Source organism: Notothenia coriiceps, unplaced genomic scaffold (genome assembly GCF_000735185.1).
Source record: "Notothenia coriiceps isolate Sejong01 unplaced genomic scaffold, NC01 NC01_scaffold00037244, whole genome shotgun sequence".
Lineage (NCBI taxonomy): Eukaryota > Metazoa > Chordata > Actinopteri > Perciformes > Nototheniidae > Notothenia > Notothenia coriiceps.
In genome coordinates, this window is record NW_011369945.1 from 13,532,249 (window position 1) to 13,543,506 (window position 11,258).

General features: G+C 38.6%; 1 protein-coding gene across 1 annotated transcript in view; it reads left to right on the plus strand.

The window, feature by feature from the left end:
* The first annotated feature begins 7,253 nt into the window (after positions 1 to 7,253).
* Positions 7,254 to 11,258, plus strand: part of serinc4 (serine incorporator 4) — an 8,484-nt gene continuing 4,479 nt past the window's right edge. Inside the window, exon 1 of the mRNA XM_010793623.1 lies at positions 7,254 to 7,648. Coding sequence (XP_010791925.1) covers positions 7,535 to 7,648 — 114 coding nt within the window. The 5' untranslated portion in view covers positions 7,254 to 7,534. The remainder of the gene's footprint in view (positions 7,649 to 11,258) is intronic.

An 11,258-nucleotide genomic window follows, 5' to 3' on the forward strand; every position in this document is an offset into this window, starting at 1 on the left:
TCCTTTTGCATGTTTTATGTGTAAAATTTCTCGTGAAGGTCCAATTTCTGTGGACACTATTTACCACATCCTTTTCAATACTGTATGTGATCAAAAAAGGTTTTTTATATGTCTTTATATATGTGCTGTCACTGTAGACCGTAGCAAAAACATTCTTTACAAGTGAAAGGCGTATTTTTTCGGAAACGTGCACTGGAGGGCGCACACTGCATTTGTACCTCCTTTGTTCCCCCCTGCTCCGGGCACATTGCATAATTCATTTGTACCCTAGGTTACGATCAAAAGCTGTTGTCTATATGTTGTCTTTCTTCAACTTGTACTTATAAGCTTACGTTATACTGCCTGGTGTTGAGGAATGTAAATACTCGGACGATCCCGTAGGTTCTACTCGGTCCTCATGGTTCCTAATCCTTCTTTATTGCCGGTAGCCTCTCTTTACTCGACACACACACTCCTCTTGGTCACCTCTTGACCCGTCGATAGAACCATTCACTGGCCGCAATCGATGTCTTACAATCGATTGCAGTGTAGTGTTTGTAACCTTCAATCGATACTATATAGTCGATTTGATTGAATCGTAGCTATTATATCATTGCAATGACCGTCCTGACACTAATGCTAAGGTATTGTCTTTGCTTACACGTTCATAGTCGACATAGAGCGAACGGATTACGTTGGAGGTGGGGGGGGTGATGCCACGACACAAATGGCTCCTCTCTGCGACCTCCTATGCCGACTATGAACTGCTCAATGGATTTACGTTTGAAGTGTGAATGCAGAATGCCGACGGCACATGGCCTTCCCTCTCTCTCTCTCTCGTCGCTTTCCCCCCCCCCCCCTACATTATGCCAAAGGACTATTTCGACAACCTCTTCAATACACGTACGTCCCTCCACCTACGTGTTGCGTGGGTCCTTGCTTGCGATCTGAAAGAAAACATGTTATAGAATCAAAATAGCACAAAATCTCAAAATTGACCAGTACTTGAAAAACGATGTTTTTGCCTGCCGTGTCTCGCCACGGAGCGTCCACACAGCAGCGTGCGTTGAAGCTTGGCGGTGGGCGTGTCTGAAGCTTGGGGAGTCAACGCGAGCAACGCGACCAACAACCAATCACATGAATCTCCCGCCCCCAACATACAAAGCAAAAAACATTCCATGCTAGCTATATCTATGCCTGCTAGCTGTCCATTCAATGTTTAAAAGAGGTACACTGGATATAAACTCCCCAAACAGGCGAAAACCTACCAGTTTCACCCACTATCTCTGCCACCTCCCTCCATGCCTGGCTCCTCCGGTTTGTATCCCGGTAGATGAACAGAGACTGATCATACAGCAGCGGGTGATTCACTACCGCAATGATTATTTTCTCCTCCATTTTATGGAACATAGAAATGAACGGGATTTGATTGGCTGACGCTTCCGTCGAAGCTTCAAAAGTGGTTCAACTTTTGACGCGAGCAACGCGTGAATGAAAGTGAATGGGCAGAAGCGTTGAAATCTACCCTCATGGGGGCGCACTCATGTGATTGGCTTAGAACTGAGGAGACATCTGATTGGCTATAGATAGAACAAATTACAAGTACGAATCGGGTGAGCGTCAGGGGAGTCTCAAAAAACCCAGACACGAATGCACAGCGATCCGTACACAGAAAGCGGTCTGTGTTTGCAGGTTCAGAGGTTTTAAACGGAAAACAAATATGTGAGGATCAAAAATACATATGTAAAACTTTTTTCTGTATTTGGATTTTATTTACATGTATATGAAACGGAACACATTTGTGTGTGCATTGAAAAACACAAGTGTAGATCCGGAAATACAAGTGTGAATCCTTTTGCGCATCATGAACTACGAGTTTGAATACTTCTGTGTGCATGTGTGTATTATGAGACTGTTCTGAGTCCATAAACCTGTATTATTTTCTTTTCATTATTTGTCCTGCTGCTGTTGAAGAAACTCCAGCAGATTAAGAGGTGATTTGAAGGGCACCTGGACTAGACAGTTATTACACGAGATAACCGCATGATGAGGTCATAACGCAGGACCTGCCTTAGCTGTAGTGGCAAATACCCCTCCACAAATTGACATGTAATCTATATTCATAAAGCCATCACAGTGAGCTATGGGGTTGTGGGCCACTGTTCTGCTTTGGTGATCCAGTGTATCTTTAAACAATGTAAAAAAACATATACATTTCCATTGATTTTTATGCCATACTGAAATAAACACTTACAATTATTTGCTTAAAAATACAATACAGCAAAGGTGTTTGCAGGTGAATGTACTGAATATTCCGGTACATCCAAATTGTTTATATATCTATGAACAATAGTATTCTTTTCAGGAGAAGTGTTTAAAGAAGTTCATAATAATCTTTGCTCCACATCAAAAAACATGTTGAAAGGTGAATTACTTTAAAAAAAATACTCTGCTTTGTCTGTGTTTTCCTTTAAGTGAATACCTTCATTTTTTTTTTAAATTACATTTTGATTAGCAGGATTAAGACCATATATTATAATATCTGATCGGTCTATTCTCTTGTTATTATCTGAGAGATAAGAAGAAGATAGCTGGATAATGCATACATTTTAAATATCTGGATTACCAAATCACTATGTCATCTGTGCTCACGGTGGTTCTATTCCTGTCTGTTATAAGAGGTTTACATGTGCTTTAATACAAATAGCCCTTCAACCATACTGCAACAGGTTTTCCGTCTCTGGAGACTTCTTCAGCTCTGAGCTTTTCTCAGTCCACCTACCAATAATCAGATTAAAGGAAAGGCAAACCTGTTCATGAGAAGCACCAAAACACTGCATTAGTTTAAGGAGATGCACAAAGTGATACAACAAGAGTCAAAGGAATGGCACCGGGGTGGGAGAGACATCGCTGTTGCCATGCCAACTCCTTCATCCTGCTGTATGACTGATGGCTGTCTGACTGTTTTCCGATATTGATTATTGCTCAGGCCTGGGGGACGTGATGTCGAGACACTGGCTGCGTACTCAGGTGAGACTCTGCAGCATGGTCCTAAGATGACAGGTGTTTCTATATGAAGACAAAATAAGGAACCGTTAACAAGGACAATCACACAACAAATGTTTGCAATGAAATGGTTTATCTCAAGTGGTCTTTTATTTTGAAAAAGAAAAGGAGCGTTGCCTTTCACCCCAATATGTAAGATATCAACATCTATACTTTAACATGTAGTGCAGTTTTCACACTACAGCATAATGTAGTTGTAAGCAGCAATTCTATGGAGACATTCTTTATATGATTGAAACTAAATTTTAATGTATTTATTGTGTTGTTCCTATAATTATACACCAGCCAACCTCTAATGGGTGGTCAAAGCTGGCATAATGGACAAATGCATTGAAAAATACACAGTGTTTACAAATATATTAAAGTGTTATAAAGCATTCGTTCCTTATTATATACTACTCATTAAAATACTTCTTCAGCTACTTGATCTATCAGAGAGGAACACCTTTATTTCACCTCAACAGCCTAAAACACAAACTATGAAGGAGTGGTTGTATAGTTTTGGCCATGTAATATAAATCAATGATAACCACCCCAAAAAAGAAAATCAAACATCAGCTTCTTTTTACTTTTCACCAAAGTCGAGCCATTTATATGTGAGTTAAAGAATGTGGTACAGATGCTGACTCTTCTAATCATTTCTCCTCAGTCTAATTCCTTGTGCATCCATTCATGCCACATTATGAATGGGTGCATTGTGTTTCTATGGGATGGACAACTCTTTTTGCAGGTACTTAATTTACAACACCCAGATTTGTACTCACCTATCTAAAACAGGTGAAAAAGACAATGCTGCCACAAACCGTTACCCCATTGTTATGCTCGGAAAGAAATGAATAATGAATGAGTAATTTTTTGTAAACAAGCTTGGATTTCAGCCAGCAGTTATTGCACAAGCCTATTGAAAGATTGAGCACTTTCACTCTAGCGGACATTTGCATCCGCTCATTTGCTTGTGTTTGTCCTCTTTGGCACGACCTCCTCGTCCACTAGGCAGCGGTAATTATCTGAGAGTGAAAGGGGCCCCCAGGAATGCCATTGGAGCAACACGTGTTTATCACAGGGAATCACTGCTTTACACCCGCTCCTGTTGGAAGGAGTAGTCCAAAGTGACATCAAGGATAGTATTTATTTTTAAATTTGTGGATGTTTTTAGTTCTAAGATTTGTCGCATAATGTTAATTTCTGGTGGGGTTATCAATATTTGTTCTGGAGGAAGACATGATATCTGAATTCCTTATCAGGAACATGTTTTGTTTAGCTCTTATTTGACTTTTTAAAGCAAATGTTCTTATTTAGTCCAATATCACACATCATAGCCTAACAATCTTTACAACACCTTCTGTCCTTATAGACCCTGCATTTGGTTAAGAAAAAACGAACAAAAATAAACTTTAACATTGAATAAATGGAAGAATCACTGAAAGGGATCCCTCTCCCTGGACAGATATGAAATATACAGTATGTTTTGTGTACAAAATAAACCATAACTATAAAATGAATGTTAAACAAGGATGACCTACACACATATCCGCTTCAATATGAAGACCTGAAAAGAGAATAAGATAGCAAACAGAAGCACATCCGTTTTTAGAAGGGACAGAGGGAGGAGTAGAGGAGATGGGAGCTCAGAGGAACACTAACAAACTCAGGGTTAGAGATATTCAGTGGTTTCCCTGAAAGGCAAAGGATGAGTGTATGTCTGGGTTTAAAGGCCATAACCCTTAGATGCCCGAGTGACTGGACCCTACACTCTTCCACAAGTGGGTCAAAAAGGACCCGTATTAGAATAATGTGTGTTTTTATACCATTTTTGTCATTTTAGTTAAGAAAAAACACTTGTATAATATTTAGTATTATATTTTGGTTCACACTAGAAATATTTTATAGTTAATGTTTCACTATTTATAATCTTAGACATTTCTTTTCATTTTGAAAAAAAAGTTTTGAACATATTGAAGCAAAGATCTCCGCTATTCTGAGACCCTCACAGTATTTCAAGTGTTGAAATGTAGTTTTCAAGATATGTGACAGTTGCTCCAGACTCATCAAAATAGATCACAGATTCTCATTAAATCCAAGCTTAGAGGTAAAAGCTTTTCAAGGTGATGCTTTGAGCACTAGCTAGAGGTGTTATGAGTTGTGGCCTTCAAGCTACGACTACCACTGTTGTAGTCCATGTGCTCTGAGGACATCCCTCACTGGGTTTGTAAGGCCAAGCTACTTAGAGTCTGATCCTGAACGGACTTTTCCTCTAATTCAACCTCATGTTTGTTGTTACACTGTGTTCCTAGAAAGTAACTGTGTCTCTCTTTTAGACACTTAGCAGGTTTTTGGCACAGGCTGCTTCTTCCGAAATTCATGTAAACAACTCAATCCACATTATTTGTAGTGATCGGTATTCATTAGGGGATTTGACTGATCTCAACAAATGTTCCCTTTGATACGCATTTTTTTCATAATATTATCTAAATATCAATAAAATAATATAGATAAATACTTGTAAACTTGTATCCACTTGTGGAAAAACACAGATAATCACATACTGTACTTTCACGCTCCATTTCCACTTCATCTTTTCATTACTTTGCAGATTCATATAAATAACACACAATATAAACACCAAATTAATTTAGTTTGACTAATAATATGTTAGAATACAACTTTAATGATCCCTGAGATGTAAGTTCCAATTTAAAGTAGTAAACATAAGCTGCAACATTAAAGCGATGAACACATGAATGCATCAATATTCTTAATACAGTAATATCAGATGAATAATACTGCTATATCAACGATTAGTGTATCTTTTGGTACTTTAAATACATTTCCATGCTTATATTTTGTAAATCTTGCAAAACTTTTACTTTGTGTAGTTCTACTGTTTTTATCTTTCTAAATGTGTATTACCTCGACTGTTCATGACAACAACTATATTTTGAGAGGTCAGTTTAGTGATCTAATATTCAAAGAATGAACAGCTATTGTTACCATTGTTTGTAGATCTGTTCACCTGTGTTTCATCTGGCACACACAGCAGGTCAGGTAGGAGCAAGTGTGTAAGAGTTGAGATGCAGTTTGATTGGTCAATCAGTCTCTTGGTCTGTGACGTTTTAGAGAGGGATACCAACAGGACGTCTGTGCCGCTGAAGGTCATCTATGGACAATGACGGGATTATCCCGACGCTCCGCCCTGCACAGACTAACCCAAATCTAATCTGACTCTCTCCCACGAGCACTCAGAGCTTTTCAACAGCTACCAACACATCATGTCATTTCCCTGCTGCTGTGCCATTCAGAACACAACTTCAGTTTTATGAATAACAATAAACAGTCTCAAAACTGCTTTTACATGACCAACTATTATATATTTTTTCAGAAGAATAAGGAAGTCATTCAGTGTTTTCAGACAAATGTCAAAGACATTCTCCAATACTGCATTTAATGTGTTTATTATTTCCTTTAATTACAAAACAGTGAACCTCTAAATCTAAATGAAACACACTTTGAATAGTGCATTAAAAGAGCAAATCATTTGAAACTAAAATAGTTGGTCGAACTTAATCTTTATTATCTACCTGTTGCCTTATTGGACCCTACCATCAAGCTGTGAGAACATCCACTAATGCACCCTGCTTTAGTGGATTCCATCACAGACCTCCAGGCTGACCCACCTCACTGTTTCTGTCGTAATGCTGTCATGATGACTCTTGTTTGGATTATGGACCCTTTGTTTGAGTGACACACAGACTGGGATGAGGTCTCTGTGTGTGTGTGTGTGTGTGTGTGTGTGTGTGTGTGTGTGTGTGTGTGTGTGTGTGTGTGTGTGTGTGTGTGCGTGCGTGCGTGCGTGCGTGCGTGCGTGCGTGCGTGTGTTGGGTGGGAGTCTTTAGTTAGGGGGCTTTGAGGTGTCAGATCTAGAAATCACACAGGGTTAATTGTTTAATATTGTAAATCTGGATTAAACAGGAGTATCGCCCAATCCCGGTGTACAGTGGGGTTTGTATGGCGCTGGGGGAAGGGAAGGGAGGGACATATGGGTTGACACATGGTCCCTGTCTACCTCCTCCTCCTCCTCCTCCTCCTCCTCCTCCTCCTCACACACTCTTTGCCTAATCTGACCGGGTAGGATGGGGGAAGGCAGCGGGCATTCACCACCACCTCTCCCTCTTTTCTGGCAGCACCCAGCACAGCCGCAGAGCCAAAGCACGCAGGATATGGGCAAAAAAACAACTTCTTCCCCTGTGAGGCTGGACTGAGAGCAGCCGGACTTGGTGCTCATGCTGAGGCTTTCGGCCGCAGGGAGCCCGGCCGGAATAGATTTACTGCTAATCCAGAATAAGGAGTATGTGAGGCAACCTGCTGGGCTCTTTTTACTTTTTACTTCCATCGTCAGGCCTGTGAGAAGTTGTGATCCGGCCTCTTTGAGGATGCCATCTTCTTTGTAGTCACTCTTGAGAAAACAAAAACCTGTTGGTGCTGGAAGTTGATGGCCAAATGTAGAGTGGCCGATGAAAAGCAGTTTAGTGGCACAATGTCGGCGTCTCAGGGGATGAATCGCAGCGGCGTCTACAACTACTTCCTCAACATGGTGGCCTATCAGGTGAGAGCTGATGAGCAACCGCGCAGGATGCTAGAAGTTTCTGTACAGTCAGTTTATTATGAAAGATAAAAGTGTATTTTCATAGTAGATGATAATTGATTATCTCTTGACTTTATGTCATTAACTGGAATACTGGATAAGGGATTTGTTATTTATTGTTCAATAGAAATATTGTGAGATATTTTGAAATGAAGATATCATTCAGTGTTGGACAAAGTATTGAGATATTTATTTAAGTAACATTTGCAATATGAATATACTCCTTTACAGGTTCATGTCATGCTTTCAAAATAAAACTTTAGAATTATTATCACAAAATGTAACTACCTATATTGTTGGATTATAATCACTCGTGTATTCAATTACAGCATTTTAATGTTGTACTGTGTTTTAGTAAAATCTATAACAATGTAACCTATTTTTGATTGAACACATTTTTTTAAAGGTAAAAGTGGTTCCACCACTGTGTTATTACTGACAAACGTTGACTTGTGTTCAACTGATGGAAGCACTAGCGGGAAAAACAAAACAGTTTTGAAAAAACTAAACAAAAACATTGAGTTAGTCTACATTTTCTAGCTTTCCTACAATGTCTGTGGTACTTAGCTGTAAGCCCATAGGTTCATACAGACTACATAAATATTAGGTTACAATCACATAGTCTTTTTAAAGTTTAGTGAAGCAAAGAACTAAAGTACTTAGAAGTAAAGAACGTAAGAAGGAAGAGATAGTGCACTTGTCGGCGGATTAATCCACATTTGGTGCTATAGTGAGTTTTGTGGCAGTGCAAAAGTGAGGCTCATTAATGCATTTAAAAAAGTGTTCACCCTTCAAATATCTGTGTACATAAGAAGAAATGACCATGCTAATGTTGTGGCTCTATGGATGAAGAGTCAGTCTGGCCCCACTGAAATATCTATTAGTATGAATTGTTGGTTTATCACCAATGACTTCATTCATTCACAGCAGCTGTACTTGGTCCTTAGTGCTTGAAATGTTAGCATGCTAACACGGTAAACTAAGATGATGAACATAGTAAACATCATAATGAACATTACCATGCTGCTTACATTGTCATTGTGTGTTAGCATGTTAGCATTGAGTTTACGCACTTGTGTGCCAACAGTGTTACAGAGCTGAGTGCGTAAACCAATACAGGAAGAGTTGGTTTTCCCCAGTTACCAAAGATTATCAAAGTGAGTTCTTTGCAGTAAGTAGAAAAAATGGCGGAAGGTGGAACAACTAAAGTAACTGTTGAAAACTACATGTAGAATGTCACCAACAATAATGCATGGGACCAATACTTATTAAAAAAATGACCTCTGCTACATTCACACAGTCCGCCCTCTTTATTACACAGCTTTATATCTTGGAAGGTAAATTGGATCACTGGGGCATTAATTGGTGATTCATGCAGGCTAAACTCTCAGATTAACTTCTTAAACACTTCAAGATCTTTTAAGATATTATAATCATACAAACAACCAGCAAGGTCTGGGAAATACCATTCTGCATGTGACTCTTATGTTGAGCTAAAAATGAAGGATTCTTTGCTCAAACAAGATTCTTCAACACATTCTTTACATCAGACCCCATCAGTCTGCTTCTCTTTGACCTATATATACTGAATGACCCGCTGTAGTATGCCGAGTGTTAATCTGCAGATCTAAGCCCTCGCAATTACTGCAACAACTTCACTAATATTAATAGTATTAATCCTGCATTATAAACCTTAAAGTAGGTTGGACATATGCAGTGGTTAGAGACATAATAAAAACACCTGTTTTTTAAGATGACTCAGTGCAGCTGTTTTACATTTCACTGTGTAATTACAATTTCAAATTGCACAGCGCCAATATTCAGCAAAGAGACTGTTTTGTTCAGTCTGTAGAACATCAAATATTATTCAATAAAATACCCATATCTCTGAGTGCATATTCAGCCACAGGGCCTGTGTATGAGAGACAAACACATCAAATATTAATTTAGGATTATGGAATAAATTGAGAGGTTGAATAATCAGTGATTTTGTTTCAGGTTGGAAACAAATGAAGCACCAATTGGTCCACGTATCATATCTGACTAAATCGCATGTTCTCATGAGAACTATTTTTTACAAACTGTTTCATGATTTACACGATCAAATCATGTTTTAGGCACTGTACATGAATACAGCTCTATTTGAATTCAGTATGCTCTTCCACATAAATATGTTGTATAATCTTCTCTGCATCATTCATCAGATTATGTGCTGCGCGTAGAGACATATTTGTCCTAGAATGACTTATACTTCATGTGAATACCGCATTCATATCCGCTGATTCAGCCTGTAATCTGCAGAGTTGCTGCAGCTTCAGACAGTGCATGCAGGTTTTTGGCTGCTTAGATTTAGTTCAGGATCAGCAGTGATGGGTTTATCCAGTCGTTCCCAGCCAGCGTTGGAAGAAGTACTCAGACGTTTTACTTAAAGGTGGGGTAGGTAATTTTGGAGAAACCAGCTCGAGTGCGCTAGAATTTGAAAATACACAGCTGGAAAAAATCAGCCACTCCAACACACACGAACGCGCACATGACCAACGAGGTCACGAGATAAGTTTGTGCACAGATGGAAAGCTGACAGGCAGGTAGGCCATCCAGTTACTTTAGCCGGGCCGGCTAAAATGATTGGTCGTGCTTTTTACTTTTACGTCGTGCTTTTTACTACGGCTTCCACAGATGACTTTTTTTTATGAATTTTTTTGTCAAAGCACTTAAGATATTCATTACTATGGGGATGTTAAGAGCATTCCATGGAATATGACAAAAAGTGTATCTCTCGAGCCGTTTTCACAAACTTACCTACCCCAGTAGAAATACTTAATTTAAAAAATACTTAATAAAAATACTTTTTTATTTTATTTAATAATTGCTTTATATTTTGTATTAGCTAATAATCTAAACCTAAAAAGTAACTAGCAACTAAAAGCTGTCAAATAAATTGTAGTTTATTATTTATAAGTCTTAATGTAGCAACTGAGAATACTCAGTACCTCAAAATTGTACTTAACTATTGTACTTGTGTAAATGTACTTTGTTACCACTCTGAGCAAATTGAAACATTGAATTTAATTAAATGTATTAGGTTGAACCCATATTGTTTATTTAAACTTAATATTATTGCTTTCAAGTGACCTACTACAGTTATATGAAATCTGTTGACATAATACATTTAATTAAAATCAACCTTTCAGCTTTTTCAGTGTTTCCACCACTGTTCCCAGGCCAGGTTAATCAGAATCAGAACCGGCATGATGCCGTTTAACTCATTAGTTAATCTATTGATTCAAACACTGTCAGTGAAAGCTGTCTGAGATAGTGACCTCCAAAATTCAGACAACATGAGTTTAAATTCCTGGAGCCATGCGTCCACAAAGGAAATCAAATAGTACTGTTCATTTGCTGTTTGAGTGCTGTGAAGGGTAGTCGGAAACCTACAGGATGTCCTTTATCAGAATGATACACAGCATCATACCTTTANTTTATTTTATTTTATACCAGTCATTATTTCATCCAAAACATACAAAATAAATCAAAATTGGTTAGCATAAGGTCTCAGCCTCTCGTGCGCAGA